The following is a 26,335-nucleotide window of genomic DNA, read 5'->3' on the forward strand; positions in this document are numbered from 1 at the left end:
TGTGGAACCTCTAAATGGTGCTTGCTGATCCACTCTAGGTTTCTGAGGCCAACTCTTTTTTTTTCATTACTTAAGGGCATATGGGGCCAGCTTTACACTTCAAAGGCAGCCAATTTTCAAGTTTCATTGCCTCATACATACACTAATGTCAGACAATTCTTCGCTCCACAATTTCACAGTTTATGATTTGTTAATGCAAATAATTCTGGGGAAGGTAATAATGGAATTAAGTACACAGCAAAGCGTAAAGGTCTGAGATCAGACCTGTGACTGACTTTGATATGGGGAAGAGGGGAAAGCAAATGGGCAGGGAGGAAGCGAGACCAGGTAAAGGGCAGAGTGGAGAGGCTGGAGAGGCAATTTGCATATTGTCAGCTCTGAAACCAGCAATAAACTCACTTAGGGCTAACACAAGGGGGTCTGAGGTAGGAAGACACTGTGTCTCTCTGGGTTTGTTTCCTCATTTGTAAAATGAGAGACTAGGTCATAAAGACATATAAGGTCTCTTCCATTTCTCATGTTCTATGCTTCTGTGATTCCACAAACACAAAAACTCTTAATTGCCTTGGTTTGCACCAGAGAATAAAAGCTGCTAAACTATCTCTGCTCATTAAATTCCTTTCAAATTATGAATACCTGCATCAGAAACACAAGCAACACATAATCACCAGTGCAGTCCACGGGTGACTAATTAGGGAGCATTCATCCCCTTGTGTAAACATTTAGCAAGAATCCTCTCTGTGGCCTATGCCAAATTTATCTGTGAGAGGAGAAACCTGGACTGAAGTATTAAAGAAGAAAGATTTTATTATGCGGAGTGGTGGCGAACAATTTCTTTTTGCAGCATTTTATTCAACTGCTGAGCTGTCATTGTCTAAGGGAGATAATGCTTTGGTTTCTTGCTGCCTTATATTTAATTTCCCTTAGATATGTTATTAAAAACTGTTGTGCTCTGCTATAAGTATGCTTCAAAATCACATGGTGAAATAAACTATTCTGTATGTTAACAAATTTTGGTATATAAGGTATACCATGACAATGAATAGCTAAGGCAAATCTTATGACTCTAAAAGAATGTTAGAAATCAAGACCACAGCAATCAGTGTTGATGATGGTGACTATTAACAATAATTAACTGAGTCAAAATCAAATATATCCTTATCAATTACTGAATTTTCCTATGCTGTATAGAAATACTGTATCTTTAAGCATAGTTGATAAAGGCTGTGGTATTCTTGTACAAGTAATGATATTATGCCAAAAGAACATTTTATAAATGACAGCATTTATTTATTCTTTTAAAAGCTGTTTCCAAACCATTGAAAATAATGCAATGCTGTATAACTTAGTTTTATTAGTAAAGAGAATAGATTTTATTGTTGGTAAGCAAGTTGGTCTTTAGAAAGCAGCCAATATTGTGTGTTGAAATGAGGCCAATTTAATCAGTGAGAGGAAATTCCTGAGACAGAAATTCAACTTGCAAAAAAAAAAATGACATTTCTTGGGAAAAAAACAGAGGATCCATATTTATGACTTCTCTTGTAAACTTGGTTTTTAGATTTTTCTTACAGGTTAAAAAAAATGTAGTTGTTTCATTTAGATTTCCCATGGGTGCTGGTACAGATTTCAGAATCATCAATGCCTTTTGACTTATCCTCTGTCAGTGATCTACAAAACAGGTCTGAATTATAGTGGAGATAATGCAGAAAGAAGGGAATGAGAGGAAAAAGGACTGCTTACTTGATTTCACTCTAGTTTATCCTACTATCAGCTATAGTATGCATGCAATATCCTTAAGGGAAAGCCACATTTTTGATTTTTTTTTTATTGCTGTTGTTGTTATTGTTCTGTAGTTCTCCAAAGTGTGTTATTTATCTTTTGCAAAAGGGCTGTGTTTCAATTTGAATACTATCTCTGAGTGGCCAATATTCTGTAGACCATTTATGAAGTTTAATATTAGAATTAAATCTCTTCAGCATTTTCTAAGGATTAGCTAATACATGGTGGGTTAAACTAAAGGCTGCCCAGGGAATAAATGAAGGTAATTTCCTATGGTAAGCTGAATAATGCACTCCTTCCCCCTATTATGTCTGTGTCCTTATCCCCAGAATCTGTGAATATGTTACCTTAAATGGTAAAAGAGACGTGTTATGATTAAATAAAGATTTTGAGATGGAGAGATTATTCTCGATTATCTGGCTGGACCCAATGTAATCACAGGGTCCTTACAAACGGGAGGCTGGAGAGTCAGAGTGAAGAGAAGGAGATATGGAAACAGAGGTCAGAGTGAGGCCATTGCTAGAAAAGGGTCATGAGCCAAAGGGCAGCCTCTAGAAGCCAGAAAAGGCAAGGAAGTAGATTCTCCCCTAGAACCTCTGGAAGGAATGCAGTTCTGCTAATACCTTGATTTTAGCCTGATAAGACCCATTTTCTGATTTTTAATCTCCAGAACTAAATTGGTGGTAATTTGTTACAGCAGCAATAGTAAACTAATACACTTGCTGTTGGGCCTTACTGAGAAATGGAATTCTTTGTAATACAAGTTGTATAACATCCCTCATAAAATAAATACACCATTCAAAAATTAAGAAATACTAAAGAAAAATTAACAGAAAACCACACCCAATTTCCTTTGTAATACGATGAACTGAATAGCTAGACGTTATTATCAAACCAGTAGAGTACAAGTATGGCTGAGGGTCCAGGAAACAGTCATTCTTGTGCAGTGCTAGTGATAGTGTAAATTCCTACAATCTTACTTAATAAAGGGTAATCTTGCAATGTAGATCAAAAGAAGTATAAACATTTACAATCTCTATTCCAGCAATTCCACTCTTGGAAAACAGCCCACAGAAATAACTAAGGACCTATGCAAGCATTTAAGCACAAGGAAGTTCAACTCAGTGAGACTATAATAAGAAAATACAGGAAACAATCTGAATTTCCAATAATAGGGGGTTAGCTAATTGTATCATAATAAATTTAATATAATAAATTAACAATATTAATTAACAACAGAATACTGGTCAGTTGTACAAGTAACATTGTGAAAGTATACTTATTTTTTGGAAAGATGCTCAGGGCAAGTTGTATCTTTAAAGCTATGTACAACACAATATGTGCAATATAATATTATTCTTAGAGTATATATGATACACACAGATTATATACATAATACACATAAACACACAAATTTAGGAGAATATTTGTCAGCAAGGCCTACTAATGGCTAACACATATCACAACTGAATTGCAGCATCTATTCTAAGCATTCTACATATATTAACTCATTTGATTCTCCCACCAAACCTAGAGAGTAAGTACTATTATTAGTTTCTATTCTACACCTGAGGAAATCAAGGCCTAGAAAGTTTAATTTGTTCAGTGTGATATAAATAGTGAGTGGGAGATCTGGTAATTCTACCTGGTAATCAATGTGCAGGATCTATGTGCCTAACCACTGGAAATTCTGCCTTCTCCCACAGGGGCTAGCCTTAAATGCTGGGATTAGTGACACTTGAAAAAAATATTTTTGCTGATCTACATTTTCTAGTTTTGATTTAACAACAACAAAAATAATAACAAAGATTAAGATATATTGAGAGCTTTAATTATTCTAGACATTGTGCTAAGTGCTTTATATGCATGATCTCAATTAATCCTAATTAACATCTTATGAAGCAATATTGTGTATACTATACAAAATCTAATATATTTTGTATATATTATATATATATTAAGTATACTTCTTAAGCAATTTCCTGTCTCTGTTCCCTGAAGTTCCCTGGTCTACTTGTTCAGCTGCTGCTACATCTAGTAACTGAAGCTCTAGATTGAGCCTTGTGATATTTTCAGTCATCAATCAATTTATGTCAACAGTTTACTGAGCAGCAGCCTCTCTAAAAGTGATGTTAAATTCTACTTAGAAGAAAACAGTAAAAGTTCCATCATTTTGGTAAATTAATGACATTTACAGTACCTTAGGAAACATATATACACAGTGCCCAATTTAAAAAGGAAAGTGATGCATACATTAGGATTCCTTCCTTTAACAACTTCAGATGACTAAACTCAAGCAAGATACACCAATTATTTGACATTCTGTCAAGAGTGGTTAGTGTACCAGGCAGACTGTCAAATCTGAAGACAAACACTATTTGTGCAAGCTGTTCACTCATCTGTGGTCAAAAATGAATCATACATGCCAAACAAGAACAAGAATTCTAAGTTATTAAACATGACAAATATTTAATTGAAGTATCCAAGTCTAGATTTTCTTACAGATAAAGGCAACACATGTGAAGCTCTTTAGACAAGGAAAATAAAGTAATTGTCTTTCTGTTGTAACTACAATAATTGTACACAAATGAAGTAGAAAACTGAGTTAGAAGGAAAGCAAGAAAAATCTCCATTCAACCTTTTCAAAGAGTGATCTTTGATGAGCAAAGATAGGAAGTAAAATAGGGCCTGATAAGAAAGGACTTAGTAACTGACACAAAACAAAAAGAACTAAGAATCTTCACAGTCTAGAAAAACAAATAAACAAACAATCAAACAAAAAAACCTTGAGAATATAGGAGCCAGCAAAAATCAGAAACTTTTCAGTAATTCCCTAAACCTCATAGAAAGTCTCAATACAGAAAATTATATTTTAAAAGTTCGTAATTGGCTGCTTGGAAGGGTCCCCCCATAAACACTTCTTGCCAAATCACTAGATATAGCCTTTCATTTTCAATCAGGGTTTTAAGAAACAGCATAGTTAAGTCAGTAAAAGCACCTCACACTATGGACCCAATCAGTAACACCTGATACCTCTTCAAAAAATTTATTCCAGACTCATATTTTTCCATAAGTCATTTAGCTCAACTTCCCCCAATTCCAGAGCAACAGGGGAGTCTATTACTTAAAGGGAGCAAAAGTGATTATCAGAATACCAATGGCCAACTCTATACATTTAGTATAGTATGACTTGTGCTGATTGCTTGCTGTTTTAAAATGCAGTGGTCCAGATAAGTTAACCTGTAGGCAGTACAAATGTATGTGGCATGATTACTTTTTAAACTTCATTCAAGTACTTACTGAGTGCCAATAATACGTACTACGTGCAATGTTCTGTGTTAAGGATGGATGGTCAGGATAGAGCCTCAGAGTCCAGAAAGGGAACATAGGGTTTTATCTATACCAAATCTATTCTCCCCTCACATCTGAATAAAGAATCTGATTTTGTTCAGATATCATAACCTTCAGAGAAGATGACCAGTTTACAGATAGATTCTCAATATTCTAAATCAACTGGGTAAGCCAACTCCCTCAGTTGCCATCTAATTAGGTTATTGGTTCAGGATGACATGCAGCCCAATTCTGGCAACCCATATAGGAAGTTAACTCTACTATGGGATTTATAGAAAACTTTTCTTGTTGGAGAGGGATCAGTGCCTTTTCTTTTGCTGTATGGTGTCATGTATGCATGTGATACCAACTACGGCAGTCTTCTTATAACCATGATGTGAAATGAACTAACTAAAGACAAGTCAACACACTAAGGATGACAGAGCAGAAAGATCAAAGAAACTGAGTTTATCACAAAATCAGGCAGCTGCTGCAATAATAAACTCCAGAACCACCCTACTAGCAAACTTCTTGTTATGTGAGATAATTAATTTTTCATATCATTTAAACCAGTTGAATCAGGAGTTTCTGTTTCTTGCAGCCCAAAGTGTCTTAAAGAAAAGGGAAACGGTGAAGTAAATGAAAGTATGCAAAATGTTAATAAGTGCATTAGTAGTGTGTATAAGAGCTGAGGTTGGAGACATTTTCAAAGAGGATAAAAATTTGAGTTGAGTCCTAAAAGACTCGGGTAAATAACAGGACAGTTGCATTTCAAGCAGAGGGAAATGCAATACGCATAGTCATCAAGGCATGAAAGACCTCTGAAAATTTGTGTAACTACTTGAGAATAGAAAAGACTATGTTTGGTTGTAGAAAACCATACAAGATGGGATGGGAGGTAGATGGAGTTGAGATCATGAAAATCTACTGCAAGGTCATAGTAAGGGAGAAGAGATTAATGTCATAGTCTAATACTTCTAAACCCTGTGAGCAGAAAAAAGTGACTGGAATTATGGAATTATGCTAGCCAGCTGGGGGTTCCCTAGGAACTAGAGCCTACTTAATGAGTTAGGGATCAAGTGGTATTACACAAAGATTTTTCTCAGAGCAGTGTGAAGGATGGATGGGCTGAAAACAGGAAAGAATGGAAGGGAAGAAAAACAATTAGGAGACTGTAGTCCAAGTAGGTAACACTGAAGGCTTGAGATAAGGTGCTGGCCATGGAGATAGAAAAAGGACAAATCAAAATATATTTTTGAGAAACAACAGTTAGGACCTAAGGACTGCTGAATGAGGAAGATTGCTGGGTAAGAAAAATGCCTCCCAGATTTTCTATGTTGGATGATTTGCTGGTGAGCATAAACCAGGACACTGCATATAAAAAAGACAGTTTGGGAATGGTAGGGGCAAGGATTGAAAGAGTAGAGAGTAGAAATGTTTGATTCAATTTTGGACCTCTTGAGCCAAGATACCAGTACCCACCAAGCTACATAAATATCTTAATAATGAGCCCTCCAGGTAAAATGGTTACAAAATGTACCTATAGGTTAAATCTCTTGGAAATATTTATAGAATTGTTAGAGAAAAGCCACTTGTAGAGGATGTCTGTCAAAATGATGATTCTTAATCAGGTAGTTAGGTAGTAGTATTTTTTATCTGTTGAGACAATTTCAGTTTTTGAAAAGAAGCCAATTAATACATGTAAAGGTGAGTACTGGTTTTCTTTTCAAGTACTCTTTATCACTTAATGGCCAAACTTCTTGAGTCATCTATATGGCTTTTACCTCTGTGGCAGACCCTGCTCTGGGTTTACCAGATCCAACAGCATTTTGCTTCTGTATATAGATGTACACCTGGTCTGCTTTCCTATACTCCCTTGCAGTGGCTGGGGTCTTCTTACTGACTTCCCACCTATGGAATATAGGCCGAAGTGCTGTGTGCTACTTCTAGACCTGGTACCTAAAAACATCTTCGACATGACGCTCTGATTCTCTCCCTTTCTTTATCTGGGTCCAGTACCATCAACGTGCTGATACGTTCCTATTCCTTATCACCAATCCAGATCTTTTTCCTGCTCTTCTTCATTGAGAAACAACAAAAATTAAGCAGTATAATGATGTTTTTCGAGGTCTTAACCCAAATCTGTAACATAAACTATGACAGAGAGGAGCTAATATTATTATAAGGAAACCAGATTACTACCTAAGGAAGCAATGATGTAATTGCATGTGGCTATTATAACGAAAAATTGCGAGAGACTGGATCAGAAAGTTTAGTTCCCAAAGGCCAGGTGTCTGAGTTCCAACATTTGAAGTCAGTACATACAGTATATACAAAATGTGCATTTTTACAACTCTTCACTTATTTAACAAAATAGAAGAATTTAAAGGGAAAATAATTTAAACTAGGGATATATTTAAGGTGGAGCTCTGTTCCTGGTTTTTGCATGGATCTACGGAAGAGCTTTGTATCAGATTCTATTTTCATATACATTTAATAGGAGTAAAAAGACTTAAATGATATTAGAAAATAACTTAAAAATTGTATTCTGTTTTTCAATAAATCTTTTTTACTAAAGGAACTACATATAACCTCTATTATGTAAAATAAAAATGAAACAGACAAAAACAATTGTTCTTATATTACACCTTAACTAGAAAACTGTGCTAGTGAATTTTACAGATTATTATGTAAAATGTAAACTTTCTTACAAATAGCCATCACTTTTTTTTTCAGGTTGGTTGGAGTAGAGAAAAGCTGTCATTAGTTTAGTGAGTTCATTGTAGGGATTTTATCTGGTGTATACTTTTCTGAGAATGACAGGGTGAAAGATGATTATAACAGATCAACATTAAATGACAACAAGACATATCTTCCCCTTACAAAAAAGTGAAGCAATAATTTATTATTTATTACACTGTAAAGGTAAAAAGGTGAATTAGTAGCAATATAATGATTCTAGAAGGTAAAGGATGGAGGCTTTAAAACCTCCTATTGATTCTGTATCACGCGTGCCCTATTATACCGCAGTAACTCCCTAAAGTACAGCTCTTTACTCTTACATCAGGGAGTGTTCCAGACATCAAAGCAGAGAGAGCATTTACCTCCTTTATATATTCATTTGTATGCCTTTATCAGTATTTAACTCTGACAGAGTGGGAGCGCAGTTGAGGCTTTTTTATTTACTTCATGGCCAGACTTGCCTCTCTGCCTTGTGCTTATATTTGGAACAGGTCATGGGCAAAACCGTAAAACGGACAGAATCTGTGGTCAGCTTACTCCTTCTACTCTGTTCCTGCCACACAGCCTGTGGGCTTCTTCCTGCTCCCTGGATGCTAATGTGTTGTTAGCTTGTGAGCTTCTTTAGGCAAGCTTCTTTAGGTCTATCCTTTTGCTTAAAATTAGTTTTTATTGGAGTATAGTGGATTTAAAATGTTGTGTTAGTTTCTGCTGTACAGAAAAGTGAATCAGTTATACATATACATATATCCACTCTTTTTTAGATTCTATTCCCATATCCTTAATAGTTCAACAATGTCTAACATCTCAACATTTGTCACATAAATGAAAAAATGATAAACTAATTCATCATAAGCATTATGTTCTGAATATATATACTTTTTACATGAGAAGATAAATTCTGGGAGGGAACAATGTTAACCTAAAGGAGTGACTTGCTAATGAGAGAATTGCAGGCACTGGGGAGACATATTTAGGAGAGGGGGTGAGGGGAACATAGGACTTCAAATCACATGATGCAAAATTTCCACATTATTTTGCTTTATTTAGAGTAGTCCCTGATTTGAGAAATTGCCCCAAAATTCTAGATAAGTTTAGATTGTTGAGAAAATGAATGGGCAGATTTCGCATCATCTCAATTTTATGCATAGTATATTAAAGCTCACGTAGTCCTTTAATACCAGGGGCCACCTTGGAAAGTCCTCGTGATCCCAGAGACACCACGGCCTTAATTCACTCCATGGTTCTCCCAACTGGTCCAGCAGACATTGCATCAGCTTGTTTTTCAGGCCTTAATTCCCGACTCAGGTTAGTCCCTGACTTCTGCTCACATTCTCCCTCCAATCCAGTTTTGACTTCACTAGTGATATGCATTGCCTTGTACCTGACTGGGCCAATGTCCTGACATCGTTCTAGTCTTGCCAAATCTGTTTGGCATCAAGACACAGTGACTGCTCAAACAGCCCTCTTATGTCACAAGTCTGCATGTACCCAGTTGGGCAACTTTGTCCTATTCATTCATTCAGTAAAAATTTATTTAGTATTTATCAAGTGCCAAGTACTGCCCTAGGTGCTTGTGCTATATCAGTGAATAAAACAGAAAAAAATTGCCGCACTTAGAGAGTTTGCAAATGTGTGTTTCATCTCAGGTTAACCCCACACTTTGAAGGGAATGCTTTCAGAGTTTTGTAGGATAGGCCTTAAAAAACAATTTATACAGATTTCGATTCAAAATGGTTCTCTTGGAGCTCATTCAATCAAACTAGCATTAGGAGTATGAAAGACTGCAATACTGCTGTTCCATTTGTGACACATCCCTAGCATACTGATGCTCCAATTTTTAAAACACACATATTTAAATTCTTTTTCTTCAATAAAGAAATGCTTATCTTAGGTAAGCTTCCCTAGAACAGACTATGAGACAGGAATTAAGGTGTATGTGATTTACTGAAGGAGTGCTCTTTAGGAAAAAACCTTTAAGGAAGTAAGAGAAGCATTGTAGGGGAGGGGAAGGAGTTAACCAGGAGGTCAGGTCACATCTAGCTTTGATTCATCCCTGGGGAGGTTCTGGAATGTAAATTGTACCTTAAAGATTTCCCACTTCCCAGGCCAGGTAGCTATGTTAGCAGAGAACGACGCTCCAGAGAAGAGGCAGTTGTCAGTTGGCAGTCAATATTCACAGAAGCTGCAAGATGGGTCCACCAGCCAGGTACAGGGGATTTGGCTAGAGCACCAACAGTGCCTTTGAGAATGCACTGAATTCCCAGCATGTGAAAATATTGACAGCCTTAAAGAAATTTCTATGGTTCTGTGATTTTAAAAACATTTTTTTCAGCACCTCTTGAGTTCCAGACATTGGTGTGATTAGTATGCTGATGAGTATGACATGATTGCTATCATTAGCCACTATATGGACTGGGAGTGGAAGCAGACAGGGGAATAGAAGTGTTAAGGTTGTGTGACACGACATCTGCTGAGTCATGTAGAGTATACTCTGGGATACAACATGGGAGCAATACTCAATCAACCCTGGAGAGTGGCTGGGGAGAGGGTCAAGGAAAGCTTCCTGCATGATGTGACATCAGAGCCAATCTAGTTAGAGCCCTTCATAAAGTCCTTTCCTTGCTGTGTATTTCCTGTGGCTGCCATAACAAATTAATACTAACTGACGGCTTAAACAATAGAAATTAATCTCACAGTTCGGGACACCAGAAGTTTGAAATCAAGATAGGTTGTACTCCCTTTCAAGGCTCTAGGGGAGAATCCTTCCTTGACTCTTCCAGCTTCTGGTGACCCTGGACAATCCTTGGTTCTGGGCTGTATTGACTCCATCTCTACATGTCCTTTTCTGTTTGTGTGCATCTTTTCCTCTGTCTCTTATAAGGACACTTGTCATTGGATTTAGGACCCACCCTGATAATAAAGGATGATTTAATCTCAAGATTTTAAATTTAATTACATCTTCAAATACCCTTTTTCCGAATAAGGTCTTAGTTACAGGTTCCTGGAGTTAAGATGTAGGTGTATCTTTTGGGGAGCTCCATTCAACCCAATATCTCACTATCAGCTAGTGACAGCTGTTTGTTTCTTATTCAAAATGGAAAGGGGCACTGAGTTTAAGTTTCTGTAATTGTTATATGATGGGGGAGGGCCCTCCTAGTTGTGAACTCCAAATGCTACTGTACCCATTTACAGTCACCTTTTAGAGTGCAAATTGTGATTGAAAGCTTTTAAATCTTCCCAATCCAAAGCTTATTGTTACCTCCCTTTCCATGAAAAATAGGGGATACTCATCCTACATCACCCTTCCAACAGTAACTCCAAGTCAATTTCCCTTTTCAGGAAGGCTACCCACAGTGATGGCAAGTAGTCAAGATGGTTTCTGTGCAAGCCTGTTTATTCATAACTCAGTATCTGATGAGGCAACATTCTGATCAGTGGCAGTGACAGTTGGAAGCAGTGGATGGGGGGAGAGCTATTTAGGAGGTATAGGATTATAGGGCTTGGTAAACAACTGGGCATATTCGTGAGAAACGGGGAAGATCTAGAAAAGCCTCCAAAACCTGAGTGAGCAGGGTAAGTTGCTGCGTTCAGTGTTGAACATGCTGAATATGAGGAAGCAGGAGCTCACCCGAGTGGAGAAAAATCATTAAACTGATGTCTGATGGATCTCTATCTTTTTAAAAAATTACAGGGTATTGGCTTTTGTTGTTGTTTTGTTTTTTAAGGAAAGATATATTGAGAATATTTTTAAGTGTATCATACAGGGTCTGAGCTGCATCTTTAAAGTTTTAACACAATATCCTACACACAAAAAATCAATATTCTACAAACAAATGTCCCCTAAATATGATGCTATGCACCAGCAGCTATTATTTTTTAACTCCAAGATATATTCTAAATATATGTGATGTTCTTTGATGCTTAGGATATTTTGCCTGATTCTTAATTTTTATTTAAGTTTTAAAAGAATGTGGGTAATTAAATATTTCCCTCCATGTTTTCATTTTCCTTTTCCATATTTTCACAAATTAAGCATTCAGAAACAAGCAGTCCATTTATAACTTATATTCTTTTCTAGCCCTTCTAACTTACTCACTCTCTTAAATCAGTGAGAAGAGAAATGGGCTTTGTTATTGGTTTTTCTCTTTTTTATAAGGGTGAGAACTATACTTAGAAAGTCTTTCCTCCTAACTTCTTTGGAAACAGTGACATTATTCTATTTATTGTGAATCTGCAAGTATGACATTGATTGACAACTCTGCACTCATTGTTGTCTTTCAAATTACTCCACTTTTCACACCCTTTTAGCAGATGAAGAACTTACTAAGGTGGCTCTAGAATTAGTATTATAACAATCAATGTATTAGGATAAGTCCTTAATATTTTATTCTATTTTTTAAAAATTATCTTTCTATATGCTTTTTTACTTTATATATTTTATATTATGTTTTGGTTCGAATATTTAAATCAAGATTGTTAGGTGGTCATGTTATTTTTTAATATGCCTTCATTTGAATAAACATATGTTAAAAAAAGTGAAAAGTGAAAAAAAGTGAAGTTTTAAGGGAAATAAACATTGAGGTTAATGGAGTTCTAGCTTTATTATGACAGTAAAACACCAACAAGTGTATCCACTTAACTTCCCACCAAAGTAGCTGAGCGAAAAATGGTAGGGACATACTAGACATACTAGAGGAAAATGCCCTGGCATTTCTATTAGGAATTTGAAATGAAATTCAGCATCAAATCAAATATTAGTGCTTGACAATTCCTTGTATTTCTATTTTGCTATGAAATCCTTGAGTCATTTTCATGGGAAGAGTGATGTCAACACAAGTAATGTTTTTTGAAGCAGAAAAACATGATATTCAAAAATGATATTGACTTCCTTTTTTTCTTATTAAAGTTCTCCACTAGCAATTGAAGCCAATAAATGATGCTTGTTATACATATGTGAGGGCAAAGGATAGATTCAATTTCATCCTTAGGTCACTGACATTTGTAATTGCTAAAAGTTTTGTGTGAATTTACAATGTTATAATAAAAGTAGGGAGAACAGCATCCAAAGAATACCTTGTTCAGTAGGACCAGGAGCAGGTTATGATGAGGAATTCTGGTATCTCTTAAATAAGTCTGACTTCTCCACTAATAATATTCAAAATTTATGCTTTGGGAAAAGTTTAGTGCTGTAGGAATTTTTAACTTAAAGAGCACACATTGGTCTTTAGACCCCAATGTTTATAACTAATATTGTACAGAAATTTCTTTTAAAGCATACATTCTTCCAAAACATACACAGTCTTTTTTTTTTTTTTTTTTTTTTTTGCTGTACGCGGGCCACTCACTGCTGTGGCCTCTCCCGTTGCGGAGCACAGGCTCCGGACACACAGGCTCCGCGGCCATGGCTCGCGGACCCAGCCGCTCCACGGCATGTGGGATCTTCCGGGATCGGGGCACGAACCCGTGTCCCCTGCATCGGCAGGCGGACTCTCAACCACTGCGCCACCAGGGAAGCCCAACACAGTCTTATAACTAGATTTTATATTGAAATATTAAGCAAGTAGATGTGATCACATGTAGACCTTGTGATTTAAAGCTATAGGAAAGGTATCATCCAGAGTTAAAATTCTGGTTGGATTTAAAGAGCAGCAACGGTACGAAAGGAAGATTTTGAAGATGATGACAGTTAAATTATACTCATAAATAAAAATAACCTTGACAAAGACTCAAATTTGGCTGAATTTTAAGTGGAAGTTTATATCAATTACAAGGGAAAGCTGCCCCACAGAGAAAAGTTGACAATAAAAAAAGGTATCCTAACCTATTTTGGTTAATCTTACCAGTGAAGACGATGGGCAATCTGGATGCTTTGCAGTGAGCGGTGTAACAGAAGTTGCACTAGAGGACTTTCAAGGTTCCATTCAAACTTGACAGCCTGAAATAAGAGATACAATTAGTTTCTTTTTTTCTTTCTTTCCTCAGTAACAAAATTACAGCAAATACAAAGGGACCTAAGAGTCTTGAGAAAGACAGAGAAAACAGCATCAACGTTTTAACAAAATGTTTATATTTGATAGCTTTATTAGTTGGTGTATAACTAATAACAGAGCATACACACAACACACAATTGGGGGTGTGTGGTCTGCTTCCTTTCCTTATTTTTGCTTTAGTATCACAGGATAATAAATAGGAGCAGGTTGTTGGTGGAGTTCAACCATGCCTAGGAAAAGAATCTTGGCACAAAAAATAATATCATGAACAGTGTTTGGATATAAAAATGGCATTATTAAGCAGTAGATGTTTCTCTTCTTTTGGAGATGAAATTAATACACACTCAAAGCCTTAAATGAAATCACCAACTGAGTATTAATCTGCAGGCTTTGAAGCTTTCCTTATAGGTTTCAAAGCTGACTGTTCCCACCATAATTCACCCATCCCCAAATCTCCCATGCCTTCATCTGCACTGGGAACAACTTTCTAATGTTTTCTAGTATACCCAACATGGTGGGAAACACAATCATCAATAGCAACCTTTGATCTCCTTAGGGACCTAATTCAGACCTCCACCCACACTCTATAGGGACTTCACCATTGGCAGTCAGTAAGTATCTGGGCCCCCATCATCTCAGGAATCTGAATAAGTTGTGAAAATGAAAGTCAGGTTTTCTTCCTATCTTCCTAAAAATGCTTATCCCTGCTTGAGAAGCAAAGCTTCTACGGTTTGTTGCCCAGTAAGCCATTTAAGTCTCTCTCTCTCTCTCTCTCTCTCACACACACATACACACACACACAAACACACACACACACACACAGAGTTTAAGCCAGGTTTTATATCACAGTATAGACAGCAGAAAAAAGTGGGTACAACATTCATTTAACGCACACCTGAAGAAACACCTCAGTATGCTAACCATCCTCAAGGATGGGAACATTTATGAATTCTCAAAGTGTGAGAATGTCAAAGATGATTTCAAAAAATTTGCATAATCTCTCAATGTTATCTGAATATATAAGACCATAATGTGTGTTGTCTTAAACTGCAGTTGCGGGCTTCTTTAATTTACATGCTAATACTGGACTGACTAGATCATGGGTTGTGTTCATGCCCTTATAGTGAACATATCCTATGAGCATATGACCAGGAGAGATGTCTCAGAATTTACTTCCGTGCTTGTCTTTTAGCTTTCTTTTCAGATTTCCCTGTGATTTCTTTCTGAACCCAGTAACTACTTATAGATCTTGAATTGCTGTCCTTACTTCCAAACGCCCTGCTCACTCTGTCTACTGCTACAATGTCCACCTGCATCCTGCCTCACCATCTAGGAGGTAGGAAATATTTTTGGTGCATACTGCATTATTTTGAACTCTCTTCTTGAAACCTACCTGCATTGTTACGGTCTGTAGTTTGCAGTGCCTCTGGGTCTGTGTCTTATTTGATTTCTAGCTATACGCCATACTTTCTGTTTTCATTATGGTCTTAAAGTCCATTCTTATTGCTCTTTAATATAGCCTGTTTAATTCTAATAAAACAATGCATAACAAAAATAAAATGAATCCAGAAAGTAATCAGCAGGGTAGGATTAGATTATGTCTTGTAAAGTTTTTTTTTTTAACATCTTTATTGGAGTATAATTGCTTTACAATGGTGTGTTAGTTTTTGCTTTACAACAAAGTGAATCAACTATACATATACATATATACCCATATCTCCTGCCTCTTGCATCTCCCTCCCACCCTCCTTATCCCACCCCTCTAGGTGGTCACAAAGCACTGAGCTGATCTCCCTGTGCTATGTGGCTGATTCGCACTAGTTATCTATTTTATATTTGGTAGTATGCATAAGCCCAGGCTACCCTCTCACTTCGTCCCAGCTTACCCTTCCCCTTCCCCTGTCCTCAAGTCCATTCTCTACATCTGCGTCTTTATTGCTGTCTTGTCACTAGGTTCATCAGACCTTTTTTTTTTTTTAGATTCCATATATATGTGTTAGCATATGGTATTTGTTTTTCTCTTTCTGACGTACTTCACTCTGTACAACAGACTCCAGGTCCATCCACCTCACTACAAATAACTCAATTTTGTTTCTTTTTATGGCTGAGAAATATTCCATTGTATATATGTGCCACATCTTCTATATCCATTCATCTGTCTATTGACACTTAGGTTGCTTCCATGTCGTGGCTATTGTAAACAGAGCTGCAGTTAACATTGCGGTACATAACTCTTTTTGAATTATGGTTTTCTCAGGGTATATGCCCAGTAGTGGGATTGCTGAGTCGTATGGTAGTTCTATTTTTAGTTTTTTAAGGAACCTCCATACTGTTCTCCATAGTGGCTGTATCAATTTACATTCCCACCAACAGTGAATAGGATTCCCTTTTCTCCACACCCTCCCAGGCATTTATAGTTTGTAGATTTTTTGATGATGGCCATTCTGATTGGTGTGAGATGATACCTCATTGTAGTTTTGATTTGCATTTCTCTAATGATTAGCGATGTTGAGCATTCTTTCGTGTGTTTGTTGGCAATCTGTATATCTTCTTTGGAGAAATGTCTGTTTGGGTCTTCTGCCCATGTTTGGATTGGGTTGTTTGTTTTTTTGACATTGAGCTACATGAGCTGCTTGTAAATTTTGGAGATTAATCCTTTGTGGGTTGCTTCAATGCAAATATTTTTTCCCATTCTAAGGGTTGTCTTTTGGTCTCATTTATGGTTTCCTTTGCTGTGCAAAAGCTTTTAAGTTTCTTTAGGTCCCATTTATTTATTTTTGTTTTTATTTCCATTTCTCTGGGAGATGGGTCAAAAAGATCTTGCTGTGATTTATGTCATAGAGTGTTCTGCCTATGTTTTCCTCTAAGAGTTTTATTGTGTCTGGCCTTCCATTTAGGTCTTTAATCCATTTTGAGTTTATTTTTGTGTATGGTGTTAGGGAGTGTTCTAATTTCATTCTTTTCCATGTAGCTGTCCAGTTTTCCCAGCACCACTTATTGAAGAGGCTGTCTTTTCTGCATTGTATATTCTTGCCTCCTTTATCAAAACTAAGGTGACCGCATGTGTGTGGGTTTATCTCTGGGCTTTCTATCTTGTTCCATTGATCTATATTTCTGTTTTTGTGCCAGTACCATACTGTCTTGATTACTGTAGCTTTTTGTATAGTCTGAAATCCAGGAGCCTGATTCCTCCAGCTCCGTTTTTCTTTCACAAGATTGCTTTGGCTCTTTGGGGTTTTTGGTGTTTCCACACAAATTGTGAAACTTTTTGTTCTAGTTATGTGAAAAATTCCATTGGTAGTTTGATAGGGATTGCATTGAATCTGTAGATTGCTTTGGGTAGTAATTTTCACAATGTTGATTCTTCCCATCCAAGAACGTATCTCTCCATCTCTTTGTATCACCTTTAATATCTGTCATCAGTGTCTTATAGTTTTCTGCATACAGGTCTTTTGTCTCCTTAGGTAGGTTCATTCCTAGGTATTTTATTCTTTTTGTTGCAATGGTAAATGGGAGTGTTTCCTTAATTTCTCTTTCAGATTTTTCACCATTAGGGTACAGGAATGCAGGAGATTTCTGCGCACTAATTTTGTTTCCTGCTACTTTACCAAATTCATTGATTAGCTCTAGTAGTTTTCTGGTAGAGTGTTTAGGACTCTCTATGTATAGTATCATGTCATCTGCAAACAGTGAGAGTTTTTTACTTCTTTTCCGATTTGTATTCCTTTTGTTTCTTTTTCTTCTCTGATTGCTGTGGCTAAAACTACCAAAACTATGTTGAATAATAGTGGTGAGAGTGGGCAACCATGTCTTTTTCCTGATCTTCGTGGAAATGGTTTTAGTTTTTCACCATTGAGAACGATGTTGGCTGTGTGTGTTTCATATATGGTCTTTATTATGTTGAGGTAAACTCCCTCTATATCTACTTTCTGGAGGGTTTTTGTCATAAATGGGTGTTGAATTTTGTCAAAAGCTTTTTCTTCATCTGTTGAGTTGATCATATGTTTTTTCTCCTTCAATTTGTTAATATGGTGTATCACATTTATTGATTTGCATATATTGAAGAATTCTTGCATTCCTGGGATAAACCCCACTTGATCATGGTGTGTGATGCTTTTAATGTGCTGTTGGACTCTGTTTGCTAGTATTTTGTTGAGGATTTTTGCATCTACATTCATCAGTGATATTGGTTTGTAGTTTCTTTCTTTGTGACATCTTTGTCTGGTTTTGGTATCAGGGTGACAGTGGCCTTGCAGAATGAGTTTGGAAGTGTTCCTCCCTATGCTATATTTTGGAAGAGTTTGAGAAGGATAGGTGTTAGGTCTTCTCTAAATGTTTGATAGAATTCACCTGTGACGCCATCTGGTCCTGGGCTTTTGTTTGTTGGAAGATTTTTAATCACAGTCTCAATTTCAGTGCTTGTGATTGGTCTGTTTATATTTTCTATTTCTTCCTGGTTCAGTCTCAGAACGCTGTGCATTTCTATGAATTTGTACATTTCTTCCACGTTGTCCATTTTATTGGCATATATTTGCTTGTAGTAATCTCTCATGATGCTTTGTATTTCTGCAGTGTCAGCTGTTACTTCTCCTTTTTCATTTCTAATTCTGTTGATTTGAGTCTTCTGTCTCTTTTTCCTGCTGAGTCTGGCTAATGGTTTTTCAATTTCGTTTATCTTCTCAAAGAACCAGCTTTTAGTTTTATTGATCTTTGCTATTGTTTCCTTCATGTCTTTTTCATTTCTTTCTGACCTGATCTTTATGATTTCTTTCCTTCTGCTAACTTTGGGGTTTTTTTCTTCTTCTTTCTCTAATTGCTTTAGCTGTAAGGTTAGCTTGTTTATTTGAGATGTTTCTTGTTTCTTGAGGTATGATTGTATTGCTATAAACTTCCCTCTTAGAACTGCTTTTGTTGCATCCCATAGGTTTGGTGTCGTTGTGTTTTCATTGTCATTTGTTTCTGGGTATTTTCTGATTTCCTCTTAAGTTTGTTCAATGACCTCTTGGTTATTAAGTAGCGTATGGTTTAGCCTCCATGTGTTGGTATTTTTTATAGATTTTTTTCCCTGTAATTGATATCTAGTCTCATAGCATTGTGGTCGGAAAAGATACTTGATATGATTTCAATTTTCTTAAATTTACCAAGGTTTGATTTGTGACCCAAGATATGATCGATCCTGGAGAATGTTCCATGAGCACTTGAGAAGAAAGTGTATTCTGGTGTTTTGAGATGGAATGTCCTATAAATATCAGTTAATTCCATCTTGTTAAATGTATCATTTGAAGCTTGTGTGTCCTTTTTTATGTTCATTTTGGATGATCTCTCCATTGGTGAAAGTTGGGCGTTAAAGTCCCCTACTAGTATTGTGTTACTGTCAATTTCCCCATTTATGACTGTTAGCATTTGACTTAGGTATTAAGGTGCTCCTATGTTGGGTGCATACATATTTACAGTTGTTATACCTTCTTCTTGGATTGATCCTTTGATCATAATGTAGAGTCCCTCTTTGTCTCTTGTAATAGTCTTTTCTTTAAAGTCTATTTTATCTGATATGAGAATTGCTACTCCAGCTTTCTTTTGATTTCCATTGGCATGGAATATCTTTTTCCATTCCTCACTTTCAGTCTGTTTGTGTCTCTAGGTTTGAAGTGTGTCTCTTGTAGACAGCATATATATGGGTCTTGTTTTTGTATCCATTTGGCCAGTCTGTGTCTTTTGGTTGGAGCATTTTATCCATTTACATTTAAGGTAATTATTAATATGTATTTTCCTATTACCATTTTCGTAATTGTTTTGGGTTTGTTATTGTAGGTCTTTTCCTTCTCTTCTGTTTCCTGCCCAGAGAAGTCCCTTTAGCATTTGTTGTAAAGCTGGTGTGGTGGTGTGAATTCTGTTAGTGTTTGCTTGTCTGTAAAGGTTTTAATTTCTCTATCAAATCTGAATGAGATCCTTGCTGGGTAGAGTAATCTTGGTTGTAGGTGTTTCCGTTTCATCACTTTAAACATTTCCTGCCACTCCATTCTAGTTTGCAGAGTTTCTGCTGAAAGACCAGCTGTTAACCTTATGTGGATTCCCTTGTATGTTATTTGTTGTTTTTCCCTTGCTGCTTTTAATATTTTTTCTTTGCATTTAATTTTTTTTCTACCTTCTTTATTTATTTTTTATTTTTTTGCATTTAATTTTTGATAGTGTGATTAATATATGTCTTGGCATGTTTCTCCTTGGATTTATCCTTTATGGGACTCTCTGTTGCTTCCTGGACTTGATTATTTCCTTTCCCATATTAGGGAAGTTTTGAACTGTAATCTCTTCAAATATTTTCTCAGTCCCTTTCTTTTTCTCTTCTGCTTCTGGAACCCCTATACTTGGAATGTTCATGTGTTTAATGTTGTCCCAGAAGTCTCTGAGACTGTCCTCAATTATTTTCATTCTTTTTTCTTTATTCTGCTCTGCAGTAGTTATTTCCACTATTTCATCTTCCTGGTCACTTATCTGTTCTTCTGCCTCAGTTATTCTGCTATTGATTCCTTCTAGAGAATTTTTAATTTCATTTATTGTGTTGTTCATCATTGTTTGTTTTTCTCTTTAGGTGTTCTAGGTCCTTGTTAAGCGTTGCTTGTATTTTCTCCAGTCTATTTCCAAGATTTTGGGTCATCTTTACTATCATTATTCTGACTTCTTTTTCAGATAGACTGCTTATTTCCTCTTCATTTGTTTGGTCTGGAGGGTTTTTACCTTGCTCCTTCAACTGCTGTGTGTTTCTCTATCTTGTCATTGTGCTTAACTTACTGTTTTGGGGGTCTCCTTTTCAGAGGCTGCAGGTCTGTAGTTCCCCTTGTTTTTGATGTCTGCCCCCAGCGGCTAAGGTTGGTTCAGTGGATTGTGTAGGCTTCCTGGTGGAGGGGACTAGTGCCTGTGTTCTGGTGGATGAGGCTGCATCTTGTCTTTCTGGTGGGCAGGATTGCATCTGGTGGTGTGTTTTGGGGTGTTTGTGACCTTATTCTGATTTTAGGCAGCCTCTCTGCTAATGGGTGGGGTTGTGTTCCTGTCTTGCTAGTTTTTTGGCATAGGTTTTCCGGTACTGTTACTTGCTGGTCATTGAGTGGAGCTGGGACTTGGCGTTGAGATGGAGATCTCTGGGAGAGCTTTCACGATGTGATATTATGTGGAGCCGGGAGGTCTCTGGTGGACCAATGTACTGAACTCTGCTCTCCCACCTCAGAGGCACATGGCTGATAGCCAGCTGGAGCACCAAGATCCTGTCAGCCACATGGCTCAGAAGAAGGGAGAAAAAAAGAAACAAAGAAAAATAAAATAAAATAAAATAAATTTATTAAATTACCAAATAAAAAATAATTTTAAAAAATAAAAAATTATAAAGTAATTAAAAATAATATTAATAAAGGACAGACTGAACCCTAGGATAAATGATAAAAGCAAAGCTATACAGACAAAATCACACAAAGTTGCATACACATATACACTCACAAAAAGAGAATAAGGAAAAAAATATATATATTGCTGTTCCCATAGTCCACCACCTCAATTCTGGGACGATTCATTGTCTCTTCAGGTAGTCCAGAGATGCAGCGTACATCAAGTTGATTGTGGAGATTTAATTCTCTGCTCCTGAGGCTTCTGGGAGAGATTTCCCTTTCTCTTCCTTGTTCGCACAGCTCCTGGGGTTCAGCTTTGGATTTAGCCCCGCCTCTGCATGTAGGTCACCTGAGGGCATCTGTTCTTTGCTCAGACAGGACGGGGTTAAAGGAGCAGCTGATTCAGGGGCTCTGGCTCACTCAGGCCAGGGGGAGGGAGGGGTATGGAATGTGTGGCGAGCCTGCGGCGGCAGAGGCCAGCGTGAGTTGCACCAGCCTGAGGCTCTGTGTGTTCTCCCGGGGAAGTTGTCCCTGGATCACGGGATCCTGGAAGTGGCAGGTTGCACAGGCTCCTGGGAGGGGAGGTGTGGATAGTGACCTGTGCTTGCACACAGGTTTCTTGGTGGCTGCAGCAGAAGCCTTAGTGTTTCATGCCCGTCTCTGGTGTCCACACAAATAGCCGTGGCTCGCGCCCCTCTCTGGATCTCGTTTAGGCGGTGCTCTGAATCCCCTCTCCTCATGCACCCTGAAAGAGTGGTCTCTAGCCTCTTCGGCAGTTCCAGACTTTTCCCCGGACTCCCTCCCAGCTAGCTGTGGTGCACTAGCCCCCTTCACACTGTGTTCACACAGCCAACCCCAGTCCTCTCCCTGGGATCCAACCTCTGAAGCCTGAGCCTCAGCTCCCAGTGGCCCCCTGCCCCGGCGGGTGAGCAGACAAGCCTCTCGGGCTGGTGAGTACTGGTCGGCACTGATCCTCTGGGCGGGAATCTCTCTGCTTTGCCTTTCGCACCCGTTGCTGCGCTCTCCTCTGTGGCTCCGAACCTTCCCCCCTGCCACACCCCGTCTCTGCCAGTGAAGGGGCTTCCTAGTGTGTGGAATCTTTTCCTCCTTCACAGCTCCCTTCCATAGGTGCAGGCCCCATCCGTATTCTTTTGTCTCTGTTTTTTCTTTTTTCTTTTGCCCTACCCAGTTTCTTGCCTTTTGGGAAGTCTGACGTTTTCTGCCAGCGTTCAGTAGGTGTTCTGTAGGAGTTGTTCCACATGTAGATGTATTTGTGGGGATGAAGGTGATCTCTACGTCTTACTCTTCCACCATCTTGAAGGTCTCTCATGTCTTGGAAAGTTTTAATGTCAGGGTGGAGCACTGAAGTATAAGGGCAAACCCCACAATGAATGTTTTGAAAATTCTTCTCAACTTTCATTTATTTTCCAGTCACATCATAGATTTTTTTCCATCTCACATGAGTTTATAATCATCATTTTTTTTTGTGGTACACGGGGCTCTCACTGCTGTGGCCTCTCCCATTGCGGAGCACAGGCTCCGGACACGCAGGCTCAGTGGCCATGGCTAATGGGCCCAGCCGCTGCACGGCATGTGGGATCCTCCCGGAGTGGGGCATGAACCCGCGTCCCCTGCATCGGCAGGCGGACTCTCAACCACTGCACCACCAGGGAAGCCCTATAACCATCATTTTTAATTAGAGAATAGTTGCAATGTTACTTATCTTTACCTCTGTGTATTTGCTATGTTGGACCCTGTGTTTACCTTGTCTACGAATTTGCATTTACAGGCATATGGCTCTCAGCGACATTCCTGGTGCCAAGTGTTATTGATTCAGATTGGGGTTTTCAAATGAATTTAATCTATATAAACTTTTGTAAAAACTTATTTTTTTGAGTTGGGTTAGATACAGCAGGTTGCCCATATTCATGAGGCATGAGATGAATAGTGTTCCTGCAAGTTGCATTAATCTTCATTTTCACTACACTATCCTGGCAAGCCTAGGGAAGTCAAAACTATAAGGAGTGGTAGAAGCAACTCTATGGTATATATATTTCTAAACCAGCTCTCTCTTTAGGCGGCCTTTAGAGAAGTGCATATTCTGTTTGTAAAGTAACATGGTACTCAAGGCTATTCATAGAAGCTCCCCACTTCAGTCTTAGGGTCTCCTGTCTTAAATTCAAAACCTGAGGCACCTGACACTTAAAATAGCTTGTAACTACAACCTGACATTTCAGATAAGAAAATACCTGTGTTAAAAGCAAGACAAAAGAAAAACATAAAGACCACTGTTTTAGACCTATTCAGCATTCAGTATACAGTTAACTTAGAAAAAAAATCATTGCTTATATTTTGGATATTCAGTCATATATCAATACATGACCATTTGTGTAACTGTTTATATTTCAACATATTCAGACTAAATCAATCCTTGATCGTATTTCTAGATAAATTTATATTATTTTCCAAAATTACTCCAATATTGTGATATTTGATGTCATAAAAGTGTACTACCTGGCAGCAGAATTTGGTTATTAGAAACCACTTTTATATAATCTATAATTAATATTAGAATATGGGAAAAGCAAGAAAAATATTATGAGCGGATGCCTAGTAAATGACTATTTTCTACATAATATTTATTCGGTTAATTTTTTATTGTTTTATATATACAGTTGGATACAAATATTTCATCACAAGCATTTCTAATTTTTTCCTGTTCTAATTAATAAGTGAAGTCATTTTCTAAAAATTTTCCCTTTTGGCGTTTATATACCTTTTTTGTAACTGTAACCAATTTTGGCTAGAGAATGTCTGTGGTACCCATATTGACATATGAGCTATAATTTTTTAGCCCCCTGGCTGGCCAAATTGCAATTATTACTTTTATGTAGTCTATTGTTGATTCACTGGGAACTGTTTTAGAGAATTATTGGTTAAAATCCTGGAATCCCTTGGCAACTTTGCTGTTCTTACCTGAACTAGCTGTGGGAGATATTCCAGTAGTTCATCATTCAAGAGGTTGTCTAACTGTTGAACTGCCACTTTACGAATTTCTTGATCTGGAAAACTAATACAAAGTAAATATATCTACTAAGCTGTTAACAGTATAAAATAATGCATGAGAAATATCAAGAAAACAGAGAATTAATTTCACTTCCAATGCATTAGATAAAATAATAATCTCACAATCAATTAAGATGCTCATTAGCACCAAATAATCATTCTTTTTTATAGTCTGTACTCTCCTATGAACTGCAGTAGAAAGTTGTTTTGACTTTCAGATCCCTGCCAGCTTTCCTGCCTATAAAATGTGGATTATAGAATATAAAAGATATTTTCTAAAATATATAAAAATTTTTGCTTATTATTTAGCCATATATTTAAGTAAATTATTACCAGCTGGAGACCTGATGGCATATATGATTAAAAGTGGGATATGGTATATTTAAATGAGTTTTGGCCAGATGATAATGAAAACCAGAAATCTAAAGTATCTTACAATAAATAAGCACAAATAACTCAATACAGCTAAATCTTACTAGACTGTTAAGTTCTTGAGGGTAACTATGCCTTACTCATTTTTCGACTGCAAATACCTGTTGTAAGATTTAGCACCAATTAGACACAATAAAAGTTTGTTACTGAACTAAATTTAGTTAGCATTTGAAACCCTGTAGTTGCTCTTCATATTGGCAGGTTTCTCATCTGTGGGTACATAGGGTTGACTGTACTACACCATTTTAAGTAAGGGACTTAAGCTTCTGAGTTTTGGTATCTGCAGGGGTCCTGGAACTAATCTCCTGAGGATACTGAGGGATGGCTGTGCTCCTCTGATAGGCTCCTCCGATTGCCATTCTCTTGCTCCATCAGTAGAAGTAGATTCAATTATCTCTAGCTCCTGGGAAGTGCCTAGATATAACTTTGACACCATACTTAGTATGTAGATTAGTAGATATAACAAGGGTATTGATAAGAGCAATTAATTTTAAACAAGTCTTAAAAAATTAGTATGTATAATTTAAAACTTGAAGGAAACTTTTTATAGTAATTCACTTAAAAACAAAGACATGAATGAACAAAACCCCCAAATCCTTTTGTATGGGAACAAACAAAATACTTTTCAACCAGTCAGGTGAGAGCTCTAAAGACTGGGTCTCAATACTGTGGATGTCAGAAAACTTTAAAGTCTTCAAGGCCCAGTCTCTTTTCAACATGTCAGGTTACTGAAGGGTGAAATGAATACTATGCAGCTACAGTGTAAAGGAAAAAATGGCATTACTCAGTATCTCCCAACTGTCCTTGATAGCAGTTTGAAACGCACTGCTTAAACAGGTTACATATTTTTTTTCATTTAAATTGAGCATTTCAATTGCAAGAAGAATTTCACTTCCAAGGTTAGTCATCCAAAACCCTTATTTCTGACCTGCAAATACTTTTGCAATAATTTTCTCCCTATGAACATTCTAGCAATAAGACCTAGTGAGAATGTAGTCCAGGCACATCTCAAGAAGTACTGCTAAGGTCAGGACATCTTAGCATAGCATTAAGCACAGATGGAGAGCAGAAACGGTGTAATAAAAATGCAAAGCTGGAAGAAGGTCAGCTTGTTTTAGCGCCCTAAGACTTTATTTTCTCCTAACGAAATGTGATTGACTAATTTATTATTCTCAATTACTAAACCATTTGTCTGTGGCTTGTAGATGTCAAGGTCAGTTTGAGGACAGTTTGAAGTCTTAGAGGGAATAGTTAGTTGGTATATTTTGTTGCCTAAGCGATGACTTAGGTCCGATACTAGTCATCCATGCCTTCCTGTGTGCCTACTTTATCTTATTGATGTGAATGACAACAAAGAAGGAAAAATAGAAAACAAACATCACAACAAAACAAAAACCTTTGGTGAACACTATACTGGTAATTATGTATTTATTTCCAAACACTAGAAGGTAAACACTCTGAAAGCAGAAAAATTTTGCCTGTTTCATTCATATATGTGTCTGCATTGCCTCTAGATTGGTGGACACTCTCCACATATTTGAGAAATGTCTAAACTGAATTAATTATCATTCCACTTAAAACATCTCTACTATCAGACTTCTGTCTTGCAGTCTGTGTTAT

General features: G+C 37.2%; 1 protein-coding gene across 6 annotated transcripts in view; it reads right to left on the reverse strand.

Annotated features, from left to right (window-relative positions):
- Positions 1-26,335, reverse strand: part of PIK3C2G (phosphatidylinositol-4-phosphate 3-kinase catalytic subunit type 2 gamma) — a gene marked incomplete at its 5' end in the record, with an annotated part of 317,069 nt that overhangs the window by 171,552 nt on the left and 119,182 nt on the right. For all 6 annotated transcript variants that reach the window (XM_082636498.1, XM_082636497.1, XM_082636496.1 and 3 more), the window contains 2 exons: positions 13,692-13,786; positions 24,194-24,287. In XM_082636498.1, coding sequence (XP_082492624.1) covers positions 13,692-13,786; positions 24,194-24,287 — 189 coding nt within the window. The remainder of the gene's footprint in view (positions 1-13,691; positions 13,787-24,193; positions 24,288-26,335) is intronic.

This window comes from Mesoplodon mirus, assembly GCF_964341445.2.
Source record: "Mesoplodon mirus genome assembly, chromosome: 11".
In the NCBI taxonomy this organism is placed as follows: Eukaryota; Metazoa; Chordata; class Mammalia; order Artiodactyla; family Ziphiidae; genus Mesoplodon; species Mesoplodon mirus.